Source organism: Halichoerus grypus, chromosome X (assembly GCF_964656455.1).
Source record: "Halichoerus grypus chromosome X, mHalGry1.hap1.1, whole genome shotgun sequence".
Classification (NCBI taxonomy): domain Eukaryota; kingdom Metazoa; phylum Chordata; class Mammalia; order Carnivora; family Phocidae; genus Halichoerus; species Halichoerus grypus.
This window is the reverse complement of record NC_135727.1, coordinates 16,802,664-16,825,901: the sequence shown is the minus strand read 5'-3', so window position 1 is coordinate 16,825,901 and position 23,238 is coordinate 16,802,664. Positions and strand designations below refer to the sequence as shown.

The 23,238-nt window shown below is 46.8% G+C and overlaps 1 protein-coding gene across 1 annotated transcript; it reads left to right on the top strand.

Annotated features, from left to right (window-relative positions):
- Positions 1-1,412: 1,412 nt before the first annotated feature.
- CT55 (cancer/testis antigen 55) lies at positions 1,413-19,017 on the top strand. Its single transcript, XM_036102947.2, has 5 exons — positions 1,413-1,656; positions 4,723-4,904; positions 10,905-11,049; positions 17,740-17,852; positions 18,613-19,017. Exons 1-5 carry the CDS (start codon positions 1,563-1,565, stop codon positions 18,802-18,804), a joined length of 726 nt encoding a protein of 241 aa, XP_035958840.1. The 5' UTR covers positions 1,413-1,562; the 3' UTR covers positions 18,805-19,017.
- Positions 19,018-23,238: the final 4,221 nt, after the last annotated feature.

Here is a 23,238-nt window from a genome sequence, read left to right as displayed (position 1 = left end):
TTTGAGGGAAGATCTTGATCAAAAGGGGAAAATGTGAAAATGAATAAAGGCAACCTCATTTAAGACAGCGTGTGGAGGGCGCCTGGGTGGCTCAGTTGGTTGAGCGACTGCCTTCAGCTCAGGTCATGATCCTGGAGTCCCGGGATCGAGTCCCACATCGGGCTCCCTGCTCAGCAGGGAGTCTGCTTCTCGCTCTGACCCTCCCCCCTCTCATGCGCTCTCTCTCTCTCTCTCATTCTCTCTCTCAAATAAATAAATAAAATCTTAAAAAAAAAAAAAACAACAACAACAAAACAAGACAGAGTGTGGAAGCCCTAAAAGGGGAGCTCTCACATGCCACCACTTGTCAACAGCATTTTTGGCCCCCAACAGGCAGGAGCCTACTTTGCTACTGCAGCAGGAGGAAGGAAGATTTCCTCCTGGCTCAGCAACAGCCCCATGAATGAGAAACTACAACTCAGCCAATGAAAGGCCATCAAAACCCTGGACTCTCACTCTCCTCTAATGACTTTTCTTCAAAACCACCTGTCCCAGCTTCCCCTCCTCTATCAAAGAAAGCTTTTTGTTGTACTCTGTACCTGCTTACAGCTCACCATGGTTCATGTGTCCTGAATTGCAATTGGTCTGCTATTCCCAAATCAACTCATTTTGCTGTTAAAATAGTTAATATTCTTTTTCTTTCACTTAATATTCATAATGTGATGTCCGCCTGGTCCCCAAAATAAAAGTGATGCAATCCAAACTCCCTGCATCATGCTCCGTCACCGGGCCCTCCTTACCTAGCCATCCTCATCTCCAGATCGTACTTAAAAGTGGCTCTCGGGCCCCATAGTGAGTGCTTTGGCACACTCGGCTCCCTTCCAAGAAGAGCAAGACACAGCCTATGGTTTGAGACCCATGTGGACGTGCAAGTTCGGCTTCTCCACAGCATCTGCAGTATCATTTAACACCGGACAGAAAGCCGCTGCTTAGAGCTGACCACTGATCTCCCCGTGGAGCGGGTGTAGGGGTGAGGAGGTGGGGCTGATGGGGGCTGGTGGTGGAGGGCACTTAGAGGCGAAGGAAGAGAAAAGAATTCACGCAGCGAGGACTGGGGGCTGCACACCTGGGAGCCAGAGCCTGGGGGCCTGCCTCCAACCTCGGGGCAAGCTGCTGTGCCACCTTCCAAGACAGGCATCAGAAGCGCACAGAGACCCTCTAAGAGGTGCCAAACGAGGTCGCACTGGAAGTGATTTCTGCGGGGCCACCACATTTCCGCCCTCGCCCGTGGTGGGAGGAGCCACGAAGTCCCACCCTTCAGCTCCCAGCCTCTGGGTGGCTTGCACTGAGTCCCCTACGCCCCCATTGGCTGGATGGTGGGCACGCGGCCCCTTAAGGCCCCTCGGGCGGCAGCCTGCGCCAAGGCTCGTGTAGGCACCTGGCTAGACGCCGGCTGGTGCAGCGGGGCGGGCGCCGCGTCTGAACAGCCGCTGTGGTCGGGGTGCGGCTGGGTGGCAGAGACTTGGACAGAAGCGAGCTTGGTGCTGTGTCTGGGGGGCCCAGGCTGCCCTAACGACGGGACCATGCTTCGGTTTATTTCCAGGGCTCTTGCCTTCTTCCGGAGGAGGGTGGACTCGTCCAAGGCCGAGAAGGAGCAGCATATGAGGCTCTTGGAAGGTATTTATTTCGTCTTCTCCCTCCCAGGGGCCTGCACCTAAGGGTGCTCCCCTCTCCTGGTTCAGAGCCTCGGGGGGCTCAGAAGGGGGCTGCATGGCCATGGCAGCGCCTCCTTGTGGGAAGAGGCATCCCGGAGTCCCTGAGCATACCCAGAAGCCTCCTCTTGTCCAAAGGGATGGTGGTGTAGACAGAGAAGGCCCCGGGGGAGCTTGCATTTCCCCCAAAGTGCCTTTGGAACTTACATTGTGCATATGTTATGTAAATGTGCAACAGATTCCTTCTCATATTTCCAGTAGTAGTGGATCCCCCTGATTTGAGGGTGCATTTGATTGCATTTCCCAAACACGCGTGTATCTGAAGCCAAGTGGCCAAGTCCTGGGTCTGTCGCTGGTAGGAGGACACGGGCCAGACTGAAGTGGCTCACCTTTGTATCCTGAAATCCTGCCCCAGAGTCTGGCACTGAGGGGGTGACTCAGGGGACAGCAGGGCAGGCATCGCTGTGTCGGGGGCACCGTGAACACTGAGAAGGTTCGCTGCGGTGGCCGGCGGGCCTGCTCCGAAGCATGGATCTAAGAGCCCTTGTCTGTGCGGAGCACTGGGCTCAGGGCCGACCGGGCGCTCCCGCCACGTGGTCCTCAGAAAACCCCACAGGGAGGCGGGAGCGTCGTCGGGTCCCCGTTACAGCCGGGGCAGGGGGACACGCGGAGGGGAGAGCGGGCGCCCGGCTGGTGTCCCCCAGACCCCGAGGCCCGGCAGCCATTCCCTGCCGTGGGGCCCCCGCCTCTGGGGCGCCTCCTCCTGCAGGGTGAGTGCGCGGGGGGCTCCGGAGCGGAGAAGGGTCCCGTCTGTGGTCGGCGTCATCCTCCCAGCAGCGCCCCGGCCTTCCTGGTGCCCGGATCGGCCCGCAGCTCCTCTGCCCGGGAGAGTGAGGCCCGCAGGGGAGGCCGAGTCTCAGCGGGCTGGGCCGCGGAGAGCTGCTGCTTAGCTTGAGCGGGAAGCTCTCGCTGCTGCGTCCATTAGCCGTATTTATTTTAATGATTTTATTTATTCATTTGACAGAGAGAGAGAGCGAGCACAAGCAAGGGGAGGGGCAGAGGCAGAGGGAGAAGCAAGCTCCCCGCCGAGCAGGGAGCCCGACACGGGGCTCGATCCTAGGACCCTGGGGTCATGATCTGAGCCGAAGGCAGACGCCCAACCGACTGAGCCGCCCAGGCGCCCCTCTTAGCCGTATTTTTGCCACTGGGACAATACAGAAGAGTTTCTGACATACTTTCATGAGCCTAAGTGGCAGTTGTCACCCTTGTCCCTTCCATTTTCTTGTGTTTTATGATTTCACTTGACGAATTTGTCCCATTTTTTAAAAAGGTTTCAGGGGGCGTCTGGGTGGCTCAGTCGGTTAAGCGGCTGACTTCACCTCAGGTCGTGATCTCCGGGTCCTGGGATCGAGCCCCCAGTCGGGCCCCCTGCTCAGCAGAGTCTGCTTCTCCCTCTGCCTCTGCCTTTATCCCCCACTCGTGGGCACACACCGTCTCAAATAAATCAAATCTTTATTTTATTTTATTTTTTAAAGATTTTATTTATTTATTTGACAGAGAGAGAGAGCATAAAGCAGAGGGGGGCACAGAGGGAAAGGGAGAAGCAGACTCCCTGCTGATCAGGTAGCCGGAGTCAGGGCTCAATCCCAGGACCCTGAGATCATGACCTGAGCCGAAAGCAGATGCTTAACCGACTGAGCCACCCAGGTGCCCCTCAAATAAATCAAATCTTTAAATAAAAGTTTTCAGGATTTTTTTGGCTTCAGAAACCATAATCAGTCATAATCAATGTTTCTCCCAGCCTCCCTGTCCATTTCTCGCAGCCTCATTTTGGGGGGGCACCTAAGGCGTTGTGGTTCCTAATGGGCTCTGCAGGTTTACTCTCTAGGTTCAGATCCCAAATTACGGCTTACTAGCTGTGTTCAGAAAAAAAATAAACCAGAGTGGTTTGGATGCACATTTGGGCTAGATTTGAAGCCCCAGATCTCTTTATGTGCTTTTCTCTGGTGAGATGTTTGAGTAATCTCCAGGCATTGCTGCTGCGGCAGCTCTCATTGATAATGATAAAATTCTGTAACAGTAATGGCTGTTTAAAGTCTGTCTAGATGCGGCAACCATGACAACAACTACCATGTTAGCTCTAACCTGTGCGAGGCATTCACAGTTTTTTTTTTTTAAAGATTTTATTTATTTATTTGACAGAGAGAGACAGCGAGAGAGGGAACACAAGCAGGGGGAGTGGGAGAGGGAGAAGCAGGCTTCCCACCGAGCAGGGAGCCCGATGTGGGGCTCGATCCCAGGATCCTGAGATCATGACCTGAGCCGAAGGCAGATGCTTAACGACTGAGCCACCCAGGCGCCCCGGCATTCACAGTTTTAAGCAGTTGACGTGTGTCAGTTCATAATGATAACCCTTTCCCCCCACCTTACTGAGACATAATTACGTATAACACTGTAAGTTTAAGGTGTGCATGATGACTTGTTATATGTATATATTGTGAAAAGATTGCACAATAAGGTTCATTAACACATCCATCACCTTATATAATTATCCTCTGCGCGCGCGCGCGCGCGCGCGTGTGCGTGTGTGTGTGTGTGTGGTGAGAACATTTAAGATCTACTCTCCTAGGCAGACATTAGTTATGCCCTGGTTTTACAGATGAAAACACATTCCGGGAGGTTAAGAAATGTGCCCAGGGTTACACAGATGGGAAAGGGAAGAGCAGTGTTCACAGCCAGGCAGTCTGGTTCCAGACTCTGTCTTCTCCAGCGGAGCGCCACTATCAAGGGCATAGGGCCACCGTGCCTTACAGAAAAATGGTGACATCAATCTTTCAACTGGAGCTTTCTGCCTCCCAAACACTTAATCACTATGCTCCTCTGTCACGGTCATCTGTATCTCAAACGAAGTCCAATTTCTTTCTCGATTTAGATCGTCATCTACCATCTCTTCCTGCGGTAGGCCTTATTTCTCATGTGTAATTTGCTTGGGATATTAACTAATGAGACATTTCCTTTACTCATCTCTTAGGTGGCACCGGGTTAAAAACTGTACAAGGAGTTGTGACGAAGATCTGTAGTGATTATGGCTTGATTGATGAGTTGATCTACTTCAGTAGTGATGTTGTGACTGGCGATGTCTCTCTGAAAGTTGGACAAGAAGTCAGTGCCATTGTGGGAGAAGATAAAACATACGGATTGAAAGCGATCAAAGTAAGATCAGTATGAGTTTGGGGACCGGCTTTATTCCTGGGGGGCTTTCAGCCTTGCTTCTATTTATTTGGCCTCTCTGAGATGACCTGGTATGCGGATGTAGAGTGGAATTTGTAGTCCAATTCACTGCTTTGTGTGGGACACTTGTTCTTACCTTTGTAGTGGTTTCTGTTCATAAAAGTATAAATTGTATATCTATTCTTCAGCTTTTAAAAATACGGTTAGCGATAATAATTATTAGAGTCTATATTATTCTGCAACTTCTTTTTTTCACCCAAGTAAAGGATTTTTGATTTTGTTGAAATGTAATTGCTAGGTTAAAGGTTTTGTTTTATTTATTTGAGACAGAGACAGAGAATGAGTGGTGGGGAAGAGGAGGCAGAGGGAGAGGGAGAAGCAGACTCCCCACTAAGCAGGGAGCCCGATGCGGGGCTCGATCCCAGGACCCCGGGGTCATGACCTGAGCCGAAGGCAGACGCTTAACGACTGAGCCACCCAGGCGCCCCCATTTTTAGTAAATTTTACAGAGTCATGCAACCATCACCTCAGTGAAGATATTTACTATTTTAATAGCTACCATCAAATTATGCTTCAGCTTTATTGTACCGATTGGCACTGTCCACAGCAGGCTGCAGAAACTGCCTGTTTGCCGATATTGACAAGGATGGAAATATTTCAGTCTTTGAAATGTTTACCGATCTTAAAGAAAAGCAGTCTCAACAATTTTATTTTGCATTTCTTTAAGTGTTGAGGAGAGTACAGCAACATTTCTCTTCTTAGAGCTATTTCTACAGTAGGAGCATTAGCGCTGTTTGTGTGTTACGGAAATGAGAGCTTTGTTAGGAAATTCCTCATATGAACTTTATATTTGAAGATTTTATTTATTTATTTGACAGAGAGAGCATAGCAGAGGGGGGCACAGAGGGAAAGGGAGACGCAGGCTCCCTGCTGAGCAGGGACCTTCCCCCAACATGGAGCTCAATCCCAGGACCCTGGGATCATGACCTGACCCAAAGGCAGATGCTTAACCGACTGAGCCACGCAGGCGCCCCTCATATGCATGTTTTGCCAATATTTCCTCCAAGGCTGTCTTTTGACTTTGTGCAGTTTAATTTTTATATATTAGAATGTGTCCATCTTGTCTAGGTGAGCTGACTTGCCATTTTCTGAGATGTAGATGGTGGGGGGGAATGCAGTTTTCTTTTCTGGGAAGTTCAGGATATGTTCAGTTTTGTCCATACCAAGCTTGAGGTACTGATGGGACAGCATGTCTGTAACTTGGTGTATTGAGTTCAAGGACAGGAAACAGGAAGAGAGTGTTAACAGAGGAGGTTGAGATGGAGCCTCTCCAGGAGAGGGTGGTCACACAGAAGCCAGGCAAAGTTTTTCAATTGAATCAAATGCTAAGAGGTTGAGTGATGGGAGCAGAGAAAATTAACCATTGGATTTGACAGCCTGGAGGTTGCTGGTGATTTTAAGAGCAGTTTCAGAGGTATATTGGGGATATAAGTCCTGACTGGAGAGCAGTGAGGAGCACATGAGAGATGGGGCAGTGAGTATAGAAGATTCTTTAAATATCTTTTGCTGGGAGGAGAAGCAAAGAAACGAGATGAAGGAGAATTAAGATCAAGGGAGGTTTATGTTTTTTTTTTTTTAAAGATAGGCCTAAGAGTACACTTATGATGAGCAGTGAGTAATGCATAGAATTGTATCACTATATTGTATGCCTGAAACTCATATAACACTGTATATTAACTATACTGGAATTAAAAAAATAAAATAAAAATGAAGACCGCTACAAACATTCCTGATGGCAATAAGAAGAGAATTGATTGAATGGAAAGCCAGACTGTGCTTCTGGATGGAAAGGATATTTATTTATTTTTTTTTTTAAAGATTTTTTTTTTTTTTTTTTTTTTGAGAGAGCGAGAATGAGAGAGAGAGAGAGCATATGAGAGGGAGGAGGGTCAGAGGGAGAAGCAGACTCCCCGCTGAGCAGGAAGCCCGATGCGGGACTCGATCCCGGGACTCCAGCATCATGACCTGCCTGAGCCGAAGGCAGTCGCTTAACCAACTGAGCCACCCAGGCGCCCGGAAAGGATATTTAAAAACTTTTAGTTCTTGGGGCGCCTGGGTGGCTCAGTCATTAAGTGTCTGCCTTCGGCTCAGGTCATGATCCCAGGGTCCTGGGATCGAGCCCTGCATCAGGCTCCCTGCTCCGCGGGAAGCCTGCTTCTCCCTCTCCCACTCCCCCTGCTTGTGTTCCCTCTCTTGCTGTATCTCTCTCTGTCAAATAAATAAATAAAATGTTAAAAAAATAAATAAATAAAATAAAATCTTTTAAAAAATACCTTTTAGTTCTTAAGTTGATCCATAAATTTAAGGTAAACTCAATAAAATTCACAAAGATACTTATCAGAAAAAAAGAGGAGAGTTTAGAGAATGTATGTTGATTCATTAGAAAGAAAAATTGTCAATGTAGGGGGAAGAGAAACAATAATATAGGGGCAAAGTCTACACAGAGGCAAGAGGGAATAGTGCCATGTGCCCAGTTGGGGGGGTCGGCCTTGGATAAGCGGCTTGGTTGACCCTCCATTATTGTAGGAGGGAAGGCAGAGAAAGCCAGGATAGGTGCCAGGAAGCTGATACAGGAGGTCCTGTCCAGTGGCCTTTATTTGCTCAGAGAAAATATCTGTTGACTACTTCTGCATTAATGAACATAAAATATTTGTGTAATTTAAAAAATAACATGCTGATGTTATCGTTGTGAGGTGTGGATAGATAGTTTCAGATTGTGAGAAGGCATGTTTACTCGGTATGGTGGTTAGTAGAGAGTCAGGGAACAGAGAGGTCAGGGGGTCTTATAGATCATCATTTGGATATTGACAGAAGTGGTGGTGGATACATAGTTGGGAGCCTGGTGCTTGATTCCTCACTGAAAATGAATGAGGGGGAAATGACCATGAGATTGGCATTGTCAGCTGGAAATGCATAGATAGAGAAATGGAAATAGGCCGTGAATTAGGCTATTAAAAAGAAACAACACATGAAAATGAATTGACACTTCCATGGATCAAGTTCCCATTAGAAACTTTTGAACATGAAATTCCACTCCTAGGAGGTTATCCTACAGAAAGAAATCAGGCAAGTAGCAGTGTTTTAGGATATAAGCCAAATGTTCAACTATGTGGAATTGAGTCAATAAATATGGCACTCCCATTCAATGGGATGCCCTACAAACCTTTAAAATAATGTTTCGGGGCACCTGGGTGGCTCAGTCATTAAGCATCTGCTTAATAAAATAAAATAAAATAAAATAAAATAAAATAAAATAAATAAATAAATAAATAAAATAAATGAAAAAAAAAAAAATGAACCCAGGGTCCTCTGATCGAACCCCACATTGGGCTCCTTGCTCAGCGGGGAGTCTGCTTCTCCCTCTGCCACTCCCCCTACTTGTGTCCCCTCTCTCGCTGTCTCTCTGTCAAGTAAATAAAAATCTTTAAAAAAAAAAAATGTTTCAACAGGGACACCTGGGTGGCTCAGTCAGTTAAGCGTCTGCCTTCGGCTCAGGTCATTGTCCCAGGATCCTGGGATCGAGCCCTGCGTTGGGCTCCTTGCTCGGTGGGGAGTCTGCTTCTCCCCCTGCCTGCTGCTCCCCCCTGCTTGTGCTCCCCACCCTCTCTGACAAATAAATAAATAAAGCCTTTTTTTAAAATAAATAAAATCTTTTAAAAAATTAAAATAATGTTTCAACAGTCTGTTGACATATTTGCAATCATCTGGTAATAAATTAATAATATAATATTAAATTTTTCTTTAAAACAGTACATAGGTATTTATGCATAGTGCAAACATCTGGAGCAGGGTAAGTACCAGAATGTGGCCAGTGTTTATCTTTAGATAGGTAGTAGATTTATGGATTATGTGTAGTTGTTTTTGCTTCTTTCTGTGTCTCATATTTATTTCTATAATGAATATGTATTATTTGTATAATTGGAAAAGCAAAGGGGCACCAGGGTGGCTCAGTGGGTTAAGCAGCCAACTTTTGATTTTGGCTCAGGTCACGATCTCAGGGTCGTGGGATCCAACCCTGCGTGAGGCTCCGCTCCGGCCTCCACATGGGACTCTGTGTTCAGGGAGGAGCCTGTTTGAGATTCTTCCTCTTCCTCTGCACTGCCCCCCCATGCACATGCTCGCTCTCTCTCTTAAAAAAAAAAACAAAAATTTAAAAGAAAAACAAAATATAAAATGAAGGCACTGCACTTCCAATAATAAAGGTTTTGAATGCCTCCTTATTGTAGATAAATTAAATCTTTGTCTTTTTAGAGCTTCTCTCTACCCCTGTTATTTTCCCAACTTTATCTCATGTTCTGCCCCTCTGGGTGTACTGATCTGGAATCTTACAGTTTTCTTCCTTGTTCCTCTAACTTGAGATGTGTTGTCTCTCCTCCCTTGTCATCTCCCTACCCTTGTCCTCAACCCTACCTCCATTTGCCAGGTAAAAATCATTCTTTTCTCTCACAGCCCATGTCATATCCCACTCTCTCCAAGAATGTGTCCTGTATTCTTTCAGTCTGAAATTCTCTCCCTACTGGAATTTCCCAGAAGCCTACATTTGCACTTGGTTTTACCATTTGTCACAACTTGCACTGAATTAATGATTTTTGTCTTTTACTCCCCTCGGATTGTGACTTGCTGCAGGGCATCTTCTACTTCCGAATCTAGAACTATCAATGCATTGAACCTGGTTGGTACACAAAATATGTTTTTCAACACATTTTAAAAATAAATGACAGAACAGGGACGCCTAGGTGGCTCAGTCGGTTAAGCATCTGACTCTTGATTTGGGCTCAGGTCATGATCTCAGGGTCGTGAGATTGAGCCCCGCATCGGGCACCATGCTGGACGTGGAGCATGCTTAAGATTCTCTCTCTCTCTCTCCCTCTGCCTCTGCCCCTCCCCCTGCTCTCTGTCTCTCAAAATAAATAAAATCTTTTTTTTAAAGATTTTATTTATTTATTTATTTGAGAAAGTGTGAGAGAACGAGAGAGAGTGAGCGAGGTGAGGAGCAGAGGGAGAAGCAGGCTCCCTGCTGAGCAGGGAGCCCAACGCGGGGCTCGATTCCAGGATTCTGAGCCACCCAGGCGCCCCAAAATAAATAAAATCTTAAAAAACTATATATGACAGAAAAACACAAAGAGTGAACCTTCATTTAAACTATGGATTTTAGTTGAAGATACTGTATCAATATCGGTTCATCACTTGAACAGATATACCAATCCAACAAATGCAAGGTGCTAGTAATAGGGCAAACTAAGGATAGAGGGGAGGAATGTATGGGAAATTTCAGCTCAGTATTCCTAAACTGCTCTAAAAAATAAAGTAATAAAATATATAAAGCTCATTCATTATTGTATCATCGTCTCATGCCTATATGTTCATCAGGTGAAATCTATTCACCACCGTTTATTATAGTTGTTTAAACCACTTCTGGAACGACAATGATTTGAGCATGTTTCTGGTTTTTTTTTTTTAAGATTTTATTTATTTATTTGACAGAGAGAGAGACAGCTAGAGAGGGAACACAAGCAGGGGGAGTGGGAGAGGGAGAAGCAGGCTCCCCACAGAGCAGCGACCCCGATGTGGGACTCGATCCCAGGACCCTGGGATCATGACCTGAGCCGAAGGCAGTTGCTTAACCGACTGAGCCACCCAGGCACCCATGTTTATGCTTTTTATTTTTTTTTTTAAAGATTTTATTTATTTATTTGACAGAGAGATAGAGAGAGAGAACAAGCAGGCAGAGAGGCAGGCAGAGGGAGAGGGAGAAGCAGGCTCCCCGGCGAGCAGGGAGCCCGATGCGGGGCTCGATCCCAGGACCCTGGGATCATGACCTGAGCCGAAGGCAGACGCTTAACGACTGAGCCACCGAGGTGCCCCTGTTTCTGCTTTTTAAACTTGTGTTGTGTTTGCGGTAATGGTTTCCTTTTCTCACAGGTGGATGCGCTCTGTGATAGTTGCCATGGCAATAGACCCTCAGACTCCTACGCTAGAGTTTCATTTGGCAGTATTTCTTCTGTGGTGGAAGGTGCTAACTACATTGATCACACAACTTACTTCTCCCTAGATGTCATTTGTGAAGGTACAGTTTACATGTTTTAAAATTTAAAACTAGGTTTTACCTATCTTTTAATTTTATCGATTGGCGTTGGAAATGGTTACAGGTACCATTTCCAGGGTCAGATTTAGAACATGCTATTTGGCAAGAGGATTTTTGGATTAGAACTACTTCTAGCGTCCTTGGCTCCAATCAGAGGCTCTCTGATACTTGAGGTGGGCCTTTGGAATTGAAAATAATGTGCAGCAAGGGACAGATACGTAATGTTCTTAAAAACTCAGGCTATCATTTGTTGACGTTTCATTTATTGGATGTAGCTGCTAGTATTTGTGTAATTTTTCCATTCATACAGACACTGAATTTCTAATCTAACTGAAAAACATTACAGGTATACAGGGCTATTCTTTTTATTTTTATTTTATTTTATTTTTTTAAAGATTTATTTATTTATTTGAGAGGGAGAGCAAGTGGGGAGTGGGGGAGAGGGAGAGAAAGAATCCCGAAGCAGATTCCCCGCTGAGTGCGGAGCCCCATGTGGGGCTCGTTCCCAGGACCCCGAGATCACGACCTGAGCCGAAACCAAGAGTCGGACGCCCAACCAACTGAGCCACCCAGACGCCACACAGGCATACTCTTTAAAAAAATATATTTCAAATGCCTTAAAATAAGGTTTGGAGATAGCCTTGTACCTTTCTGTTGGTTTGCAAACTGGCCCCCATACATGGAGGGCAAGGAGAGACCAAAGAAAGAGGCAGGCCACTCCTGATTGGTAGGTGGCCAGTGTAATAAGCAAGGGAACTTACATACAAGGCTTGTCTGTTGGGGGGGGACCCAAAAGGAGTAGATCTCTGCACCTACCTGCCAGAATGTTAAAAGTTTACATAGATGCCTTAATTGGGTTCAGTCACATACACTGTCCAGATGGTCTCGGCCACACCTTACTCTCTAAAGGCTGCGACCTCCAGCTGTGGGAATATATTCCCAGGACAGGGCAGGGGGTGAGGAGCCTCCGAGCCCCAGGGTCCCGCTCATAGGTCAACTGGTGGTCACGTCCTCTTGATGACCTCCTCCAGCACTTTCTGTGTGTGTGTGTGTGTGTGTGTGTGTGTGTGTGTGTGTGTACTGTTGTTGAATTCCACTTGTAAATATCAGGTCTATCATTTTGTTGTCTTATGCCTACAGCAATAATTTGTTCATTTCTTTATGCTATTTGAGTTTAACTCAGCTTGTGATGGAGTGCTAGGTATTGGCAAGACAAGACAAATAAGACTTTATTATTAAACCCTGCCTGTAAAGAGCTCATAGTCTAATTGGGAGAGGTGGGCACATTAAAAGAACATGATGAAAACAACACTACTGAGCAGAGAAGACAGAATGACTACCCACTATGGGGAGACTTGGGGAAGGCTACCTGGGTAAGACGGTTTCCCAGCTGGACTCTATACCTTCCCAGCCTCTGCCAGGCTGGCTTTGGAAAGATGAATAGAAGTAAAACTTTTGTACCTGTTTAAGCGCAACCAGCCACCATGTAGCTTGAATATAAAAGGGGGAAGTTAGTTCAGCTTTCCACTGAATTTTTCTGGGTTTTAAAAGCCAGGACTTGACCGTAGTTGGTGACCGTGGAAGTCCCCAAAGATGATTATCTAGTGGCAGCTGGGATTTTAAGACACGTTTAGCTAGAAATAGCCAATTCAAGGAGAAAAGGCCCCTGGGATGGCTAAGCTCCAAAGTCAATTTCCTGGTCCCTCTAACCGTGCCAACAGGGACACACCACCAACCATAGCCTTGCTAGGAGAATTCTTCTCAAGATGGTAAACACTTGAACATGTTTGTAATGCCAAAGGTAGGGATTGAAGGTGCAGGAGAGAGCGGGAAGGACCGATGGAACCAGGGCCCTGAGGCATAAAGAGAGGCCGGGCCCAAAGCACAAGTGAAGGGACTTTCTGCTGCAAAATAAATTGAGCGAATCAGAGTAATAGACCTCTCGAGGGTGAAAAAGAGAGTGTATTAAAAAGACCTGAGCACCTAATCAGTCATAATTAGCATTGTCAAAATAGCTGCTGTTAATCTGATTATGAAACCTAATGAAAATGACAAAAGACAAGTTCCAATTTAAAACATAACGGGAAGGGTGGCACCTGAGTGGCTCAGTCGTTAAGCATCTGCCTTCGGCTCAGGTCATGATCCCAGGGTCCTAGGATCGAGCCCCGCATCGGGCTCCATGCTCAGCGGGAAGCCTGCTTCTCCCTCTCCCCCTCCCTCTGCTTGTGTTCCCTCTCTCACTGTGTCTCTCTCTGTCAAATAAATAAATAAAATCTTTAAAAGTAATTATAAAACATAATGGGAGGGGCTCAGTCGGTTAAGCGTCCGACGTCCAGCTCTTGATTTCGGCTCAGGTCATGATCGCAGGGTCATGAGATCAAGCCCGTGTTGGGCTTCACGCTCATTGAGGAGTCTGCTTCAGATTCCCTCCCTTTCCCTCTGCCCCCCCCACCCCACCACACACACACACTCCCTCTCTCTCTCTAAAATAAATAAATAAATCTTAAACCAAGAACATAATTGGAATTGGGCCACCTGGGTGGCTCAGTCGGTTACGTGTTCAACTCATGATTTCAGCTCAGGTCATGATCTCTTGGGTCCTGAGATTGAGCCCCACCACCAGCTCTGCCCTCAGTGGGAAGTCTGCTTGGGATTCCCTCCCTCTGCCCCTCCCCCCATCTCTCTCTCTCTCAAATAAATAAATAAATATTTTTAAAAAACATAATGCGAATCCAAAGGAGGGAAAATTGCATTAAATTTTCTTGTTCCACACAATGGGGAGTCAGCGTATATTCTTGCTGATGTTCATGCAACAGAATATTTGAGTGCCTGGCTCTGTTCCAGGTACTGTTTTTTCCTAATATTTGCATTCTAATGAGATAGATCTCAGATGGGCAACCAGTAAGTGTGCCCCCCGCCCCCTGCCAAAAGAGAGTTCCAGATTGTTTTACTCTCCAGGATTTGAACCAGGTGCTGTGATAGTACCACTGGGAGTGGGATGGGGTGGGGTTTGCTATTGATAGCAGATTAGGGAAAGCCTCGCTGAGGAAGAGACTGGGACCTGAAGGAGAAGAAGGAGTTAGCTGGGGAATATATTCTAAATCAGGGAAGAGTCGCTGTAAAAGTCCTAAGGTGGGAAAATCGTGGCCTGTCGTGGGAACTGAAGGGAGGACAGGGTAGTGTGGTGAGTATGTGCGGTATGACCTGAATGAGGGATGGTATGAGATGGGGTTCTAAGTGCCAGTAGGATCCAGATGGGGTACAGTCTGGTCCTGTGTGAAGGGCATAATTTTTTTAAAGATTTTATTTATTTATTTGATAGAGAGAGAGAGAGGGAGAGCACAAGCAGGGGGAGAGGCAGAGGCAGAGGGAGAAGCAGGCTTCCCGCCGAGCAGGGAGCCCGACGTGGGGCTCGATCGCAGGGCCCTGGGATCATGACCTGAGCCGAAGGCAGCCTCTTCACCGACTGAGCCCCCCAGGTGCCCCTGAAGTGCATAATTTACACTAGATTTAATCCTATCGAGAACCTTCTGAGGTAACCTTGATGGGATAGTGACAGAAACGATTGTAAGTAGGTTGAGGAAGGAGTGGGAAGTGAATATGGGAGAGGGAGTGGGTGAGCGTGTGTGATTCTGTGCACGGCGTGAAAGTGTTTAGAGGTCAGTGGATGTGCTCAAATGGGTGCTTCGGGGCCCAAGATCCCCTTTGTTTTGACCTGCTTCACAGGATGGTGGTGATCAGCCCCATTTTGCAGGCAAAATGTGAGAGTTTAGGTCCATGAGTGTTTGCTTGTGGGAAATGGTTAAAACATCAATAATGGGTCCAAGATTGTGTTTTTTATGTGAATAAACAATAAATCTTAACCATTTAGGTGAAGGATGCTAAAATGGAATTGAGCGTTCAGCCTCAGGGCAGGGATGGGGAGTCTACCAAGTACACAATGTTGGTATTTCATTCCCCTTTATTTTTCAGGTTATGCACGAATACAGTCCTATAACATCCTACATATCCTTATTTAACCGGTGCGCCCAGAGTTAGAAGCCTGGGGTCACAAATAGGGTTATTTCTTAATTTTTCAGAATATATTGGCTTGAGGGGCACCTGGGTGGCTCAGTCAGTTAAGCACCTGCCTTTGGCGCAGGTCGTGATCCCGGGGTCCTGGGGTTGAGCCCGAGTCGGGCTCCCTGCTCAGTGGGCAGTCTGCTTCAGATTCTTTCTCCCTCTCTCTCCTACTTAGTCTCTCTCTCTGAAATAAATAAATAACATTTTCTTTTATAAAAAAATAAAAAATAAAAAAATATATATTGGCTTGAGTGCCCACTTGAAAGATTAAAAGGAAATTCCATGTAACCTTTTTTTTTTTATAAGCTTTACTGTTGTTTATATTTTTATTTTTTTATTTTTATTTATTTATTTATTTTATTTTATTTTTTTAAAGATTTTATTTATTTATTTGACAGAGAGAGACACAGCGAGAGAGAGAACACAAGCAGGGGGAGTGGGAGAGGGAGAAGCAGGCCTCCCGCCGAGCAGGGAGCCCGATGCGGGGCTCGATCCCAGGACCCTGGGATCATGACCCGAGCCGAAGGCAGACGCCCAACGACTGAGCCACCCAGGCGCCCCGATGTAACCTTTTTTTTTAAGATTTTATTTATTTGTCAGCGAGAGCGAGCACAAGCGGGGGGTGGGCGGGCGGCAGGCAGAGGGAGAAGCAGGCTCCTCACTGAGCAAGGAGCCCAATGCGGGGCTCGATCCCAGGACCCTGAGGTCCTGACCAGAGCCGAAGGCAGATGCTTAACTGACTGAGCCACCCAGGCGTCCCTCCATGGAACCTTCTTATCCCTTTTTGGACTTTCCCTTATGCCTTGAATTACCCAATTGTACAGCACCTTAACTCAGTTCAGAGGTAGCTTCCCCGTTTCAATATGCCTCTGTAGTGACCAACAGTCACTAAAAGACCCTGTTCTTCAGCTGCTGACATTCTTAGGATTGGATTCAGGAGACTGGAGTGGGCAGGGAGATGTTGGAATATTTATTCCCCTGGATAATCTCATTTCCAGGCCTCGCATTGGCAATGACTTGATACATCTACCAAAGGCTATAGTTTGTGTGGGGCACCCCTGTCCTCCATCTATAGCCATAGGGGGTGACCGTATGCTCTGTTGTCCAATCTGAGTCATTTTGGGGACTAAAAAAGGGTGTTAGAGTTGATTAAAGTTAAATCGGCTTTTGAAGTTTTTACATATGACTAACAAATTGGTTTTAAGTTTGGACATTTAAAATAGTATTAATATATTTTTCTTAAGTTTTATTTATTTGAGAGAGAGAGACAGAGATAGCACAAGCAGGGGGAAGTGCAGACTCCCTGCTGAGTAGGGAGCCCAACACGGGGCTCGATCCCAGGACCCTGGAATCATGACTTGAGCTGAAGGCAGAGGCTTAACCAGCTTACGGAGTCCTCACGTGACCTTTCTTTGGTGTGTGTGAGGGGGGGAGAGAGCACAAAGCTCTCAGTGTCCCTTCTTACAAGGACACTAATCCTATCAGATTGGTCCCTTCCTTATGAGCTCATTTATTTATTTTTTTATTTATCTCTACACACAACATGGGACTTGAACTCATGACCCCAGGATCAGGAGTCACAGGTTCTATTGACCGGGCCAGCCAGGTACCCCTCCTTAGGAGCTCATTTAATCTTAGTTACTTCCTTAGAGGCCCCATCTCCAAATACAGTCACCCTGGAGGTCAGGGCTTTGACACACGAATTTTAGGGGGACACATTCAGTCCACAGCCCAGATGAATTACATAATTCACGTATGCATCAGCTTTCTTGGAAAATTAATTCATTACTCATTTTCCCTAAACATGCATCTGTCCTTTTGTTCATTGCTGCCAAAAGGGTTTATTGAAAACTAAAAAAGGGGTTACCAAATCATTAAACAAATAAATAGTTATTAGGTTTATACTATAGCAAGAACATTCACACTAATCTCTACACCGCATGACAAGACATCGGAGTTGAGTTTTCCTATAAATGTTTCACGTAAACATAACCTAGAGTATCTCACATTTCCCAGCGATCCTCCCAACTTGATAGCCTGGCAGAATCTTGCCATTTTTAGGCTGTGGTGTGTATTTGGGGCTATGTGCCAGGCACTGTTCTATGAGTTTTATAGGTACTGATTAATTCTCCCTTCAACTCTCTGTGGTAAGTCCTACAATTATGCTCTCATTTTATAGATGAAGAAATCAAGGCACATAGAGGGTAAGTAACTTGCCCACGGTTGCAAGCTGAGTAAGTGGCAGCATCAAGGTTTGAACCCAGTGTGCCCCGACTTACGTACTTCCCTGTGTCTCCGGAGGGACGTGTGAACATGACCAATGGTTTAAGGAATCCCGTGCTGCTCTCAAAGAGCTTGGCCCGTGAGGCCCAGTTGAGGCTTTTCCCCAACAGACTTTGGGAAACCAGTGAGAGAATCAATGCCTAGAGGATTACAAATGTCCTTTCTGACAGGAAGACTTCCAGGTTACCTGTTTTAAAAGGTTCCAAATATACTTTCGGTGTAACAGAAATTATTTTAGGGTCTTACAACGTCAAAGTAACTGTGAAACTGAACATTACCAAGACTAAGAGATCATTCCAACTCCGTTTCTCTCCGTGGCTGTTTTAGGTTTCGAGCCTTACCAGGGGGACCGAGTAGAAGTTGAGTTTTGCACCCAGTTGGACACGTTGAGCAGAAAGGCCCTCTCGGTGAAGCCTCTGAGACATAAGCATGTGCACGAGGTAGTCCGTCTGCGTGTAGCTCTTGTTATTTGGTTCTGCTTCTCCTTCCTCTAATGACCCTTGCTGCTGCTCGGGATTCCATGGGGTGTGTTGGCAAAACCATTCTTTGCCAAAGAGGAGTCTCTTTCCTTATTGAACAGGCCGTGCTTCTAAATGGACATAACCTGAGAATAATATACAACACACATATAATTAAGATCTCAATTAGGTAGTCTACTTGGGAGGTATTAAAATGCCCCGAGAGCAACCAGAACAGACAATAAATCGTGTTGAGGGAATTGTGGGGGAAGAATGAATGGCATGGTGGGGGGGGACCAGAGCCTGCAGTAAATGCTGGGTGTGACTTGGGGAACGGAGACTGGAAATAAATGGGAAAGTCGGTCTGCACAAAGAGACAGATGGCGCTTGGGATGTGACCCAGGAAGTGGAGAAATGGCTTTCTGTTGGCCACCACATTCCTTTCTCGCTCTACCCCTTTCACTCCCTCAACCATTGCCAGAGAGGTTAATGGACATTGTGTGGTGTGTTTAGTGCAGGGTTTCTAATCCTCCACCAGGGCCAGGTCTGCAGGGCTTCTGACTTAGCGTCTGTGAGGTAGGGGTCGCCATGGGTCGTTGTGCAGAGCGCTCCCGGTGTTTCAAACATGGCGGCCAGGCTGGGAATGGAGCGACCTACAGAGTAAAGCGAGAGCGAGGAGGTGCAGGCCGGGTTACAGCGGACCGTGCTTTTACATCAACATTTCTATTATCTGTAATTACAGGTCTTCATTACGAGCCTACATGGAAGAAATGGGGTGATAGATGATAGCATCTTTTTCACCTTGGAATCTCTGAAGCTGCCTGATGGATACACACCTCGGATATCTGACGTTGTTAACGCTGTCGTGGTGGAGAGCATTCAGTCCTGCTACATTTGGAGAGCGATTTCTATGACTCTAGTGAAAAGGTGGTAATAAGAAAACAGCATTTCTATGCCCTGTGCCACTTTTCTTCTCTTGTCAGCAAAGGGCCTGGTTTGAATGCATTTTGTGAAAAACAGCTTAGTAAGCCTCAACAGTTAATTCAAGCACAACCTTTCAAGTTCCGTGTAGGTTGGCTAAATGGAGTGTACCTTCTGGAGAGTGGCCAGCATTTTCCATTATTGATTAAAGACATTTTCATCTTAATCCTTTGTAATAATCTTATATTTGATTTTCTCTTTTTAGTGGATCTGTTTTTTTTTTAAAGACTTTATTTATTTATTTGAGAGAGAGAGAGAGAGAGAGAGAACATGAGCGGGATGGGGGGAGGGATGGAGAGGGATAAGTAGACTCCCTGCTAAGCACAGAGCCTGATGCAGAGTTCGATCCCACAACCCTGAAATGATCTGAGCTGAAGTCAGATTTATTTGAGAGAGTGAGCGAGAGAGCACTAGCGGGCAGGTGGGAGAGGGGCAGAGGGAGAGGGAGAAGCAGGCTTCCCACTGAGCAGGGAGCCCGACTCAGGGCTCGATCCCAGGACCCCGGGATCACAACCTGAGCCGAAGGCAGACGCTTAACCCACTGAGCCACCCAGGCGCCCCTAAGAACCTTTATTTTTAAAACACAATGTGCACCGTAAGTTGTTGTTTTTTTTTAATCTGAGTTTGCATTACAGGTCGATGAGATCAGCCAGCCCCGTAGTGGTTGGTTAGTTCCCCCACGTTATGGTCAGTAGGTGGAGTCAGTATCTTCTAGATTTTAGGTATTCGCTCATTGATTCCCTCTAGAACTAGTGATTGCCTTCTCTGTGCCGGCTCCTGGGGTTATAGCCTTGAACGCGAAGGCCCAAATCCTCTGCCCTGAGGGAACTTGCCTTCTGTTCATGCCCACCTGGCTTCCTGAGCCCATGGAGTCCCGGGGCGGGACGGGGCAAGTGGGAGCAATGTCGGCTCCGGGTCCCCATGAAAGCCATCCTGCTAAACAGTAGCACCCCGTGGGAACCAGCGAGAAGCCCAGCGTGGCACGGGAGAGGTGCAGGGGCCGTGGATTCTCCCACCTCCCCCCTGCCCTGTACCCTCCCACCGGGTTCATGTGGGGGAGCGTGTCCTTGAGACGGACAGGGGCTCACCATGCTCCTCGGCCATCTATCTCGGCCCCATCAGGGCATCACCCCGGCCTCCCTGAACGGATGATGTCATGGCGCCAGGACCAGGGAGCAGGAAGTACCCGTCTGGGCTGTGCTAGCAACGAGGTTTTAATAAACCACATGAAAACCCAGGGACCTGGCACCTCATGTTTCCAGGCCCCGGTGTTCTACGGTAGAGCTTGCCAACTGGTGTGCTGGGAGCGAGTAGCGGATGGGCTGATGTTCAAGTCCCCTCCCCCCCCACCCCAGCTCACTTAGGGATCGGTGCAGTGAAGGAGAGGAACTAAGACAGTCCTCCTGAGCAGCATCGGCCAGCTACAGCCCTTGTGCCAAATCTGACCTATGTCTGTATTAGTGTAAACAGCTTTATTGAGAGGCAATTCACATAACATACAATTCACCCATTTGAAGTATTCGAGTCGATGGTTTTTAGTTTATCTGCATGGTATGCAACCACTACCACAATCTTAATTTTAGTACATTTTCACTCCCTCTTGAAAACACACTATGTCAGGAAGAAACATTGGATTGCACATTTCACCTTTTTTAAAAAAAAGATTTTATTTATATATTTGAGAGAGAGAGAGAGAGAGAGCACAAGCAGGGGGAGTGGGAGAGGGAGAAGCAGGCTTCCCGCGGAGCAGGGAGCCCGATGCGGGGCTCGATCCCAGGACCCTGGGATCATGACCTGAGCCGAAGGCAGACGCTCATTTCACCTTTTTGATAGAGTCACATACACATTTTAAAGTCCGCTCTTCAAGTGGTTCTGAAGCCCGACAAACATTGAGACCCAACTGCATCCAGTTAAGTCACTCATGGCATCAGATGCCGCTTGCGATCTCAATTTCAAAGTTTTTAAAATGTGTAACCATTCGGGCGCCTGGGTGGCTCAATTGGTTAAGCGACTGCCTTCGGCTCAGGTCATGATCCTGGAATCCCTGGATCGAGTCCCGCATCGGGCTCCTTGCTCGGCAGGGAGCCTGCTTCTCCCTCTGACCCTCCCCCATCTCATGTGCTCTCTCTCTCTCTCTCTCTCTCATTCTCTCTGTCTCAAATAAATAAATAAAATCTTTAAAAAATAAAAATAAAAAAAAATGTGTAACCATTCGCCTACTGCAATCTGTCTTGAGCCCAAACTCAAGTGTCATAAGACTATTGTTCATCCATGTCTGGAACTACACCTTGGACTCACTATATTCCACGTCCTAGTGACTAGGAGCAGCTAACTTCATCCAAAGGGGACATGAACTGCTCTTGAAATGTGCCTTCTGCTTTCCTTGTGCTTTATTCTTGTTGGTACTGTTCACTCTTCATGAATTTCCTCTCTGTGTTCTTTACAATTCCACTGTTGCCTGTAAAAATCCCATCTATTTCAGGCCAAAGGCAAACCTAAATGTGAAATAGAGGCTTAACCAGAATATCGATTAGGGAAGTAAGGGTTCATTAGTTCCAAGCTCCATACGTCGTATTGCCTTCCTATAGTATCTAAGAGCACTATTTACACTACATCAACCAGAAAGTAGACGAAGGCTCCCAAAGTGCTATTTGCTATGAGAATGGTACTGGGGCTCTGCTCTCAGGGAGGATGGAGAGCAAAATGGTCATGAATTTTGACTGCCCAGTATCCTCACAACATTGGATTAGCAATTTACATCCACTATCTCATTTAATCCTCAAAAGCATGGTCAAGGTTAGGGAGTCCTGTCGCTTTTTTTTTAAGATTTTATTTGTTTATTTGACAGCGAGAGAGCATGAGCAGAGGGGAGGGGTAGAGGGAGAAGCAGACTCCCCGCTGAGCAGGGACCCAGGACCCTGGGACTTGATCCCAGGACCCAGGATCATGACCTGAGCCGAAGGCAGACGCTTAACGACTGAGCCACCCAGGTGCCCCTCATTTGTTAACTTTTTAAAGTAATATTGTTACATGCTCAGCTAATGCTGGTGAAAAAGATGAAAAGGCACAGTTCTTTTTTTTTTTTTTAAAGATTTTATTTATTTATTTGACAGAGAGAGACACAGTGAAAGAGGGAACACAAGCAGGGGGAGTGGCAGAGGGAGAAGCAGGCTTCCCAACAAGCAGGAGCCCGATGCGGGTCTCGATCCCAGGACCCTGGGATCATGACCTGAGCCGAAGGCAGACACCCAACGACTGAGCCACCCAGGCGCCCGAAAAGGCACAGTTCTTGTTCTCACCGGGCTCACTTCTTCAAATCCCTTGTCAACCCATTCCTGAGAGCTGAGGGGAAGCTGAAGTAGGAGCCTCCCAAGACTGACTGTGCAGGGAAGGTCTGCTCTGCCCCAAGATAGTGAGGAGGACACCCAAGAACCCCGTGTGTTCCTAGCAAGTACTCCCACCTTTGCCTTACACCTAACACTCCTGCCTCAGCACCACAGTCTATCTTGAGACCTTCCCATCAATCGCCACACAAAGCCCGGGAATTCTGGGACCACACCAGCCCCTGGCCCATCATCATAGGACTCTCTATATTCTCTTTTCTAAATCCATCTTCTAAACATCTCAACTCCTATGACCCTTCCACTGTGTTCTCTTCCACTGTGTTTACAGAAAGACTGAGAAAGATGCCAAAGATGTTTATTAAGGAAAACATGAAAGAAAGGACCTTGAAATACAGGTAGGAGTTTCATGGTGGGACATGGAGGCAAAGTGTATTCCACACAATGGGAATACAGTGACTGTGTACTGGGGAAGTGAATGCATACATCCAAGTGTCTGATTTGTATTTTAACATCAAGGATGGACTCAAGTAACAGTTTTAATAATATTCAAAGTATATGAACAGTTCATTGACATGTCGATTGTTATACCCACCTCAGAAATAGTGAGTGAACCCGTGTAAGGCAACATGAAGAAGCCTACAAATCCTGGCACGAGAGCATTTCTTTTTTTTTTATTTTTTAAGATTTATTTATTTATTTATTTATTTGACAGAGAGAGAGCCAGAGAGAGAACACAAGCAGGGGGAGTGGGAGAGAGAAGCAGACTCTCGCAGAGCGGGGAGCCCAACTCGGGGCTCGATCCTAGGACCCTGGGATCATGACCTGAGCCGAAGGCAAACGCTTAACGACTGAGCCACCCAGGCGCCCCGGCACGAGAGCATTTCTGAGCATTCACGGAGGGCAGTTAGAAGATCTCAGTGCAGCTCGCTTGTGCCCCTTCAGCGCTCACCCAAGACAGCCTGCAGATGCTGTGTATGTGGGGAGAGCACACCTGGTCACGACTCCTTCAAATCAAGTGTATGAACAAGGTAAGGATCTACTTA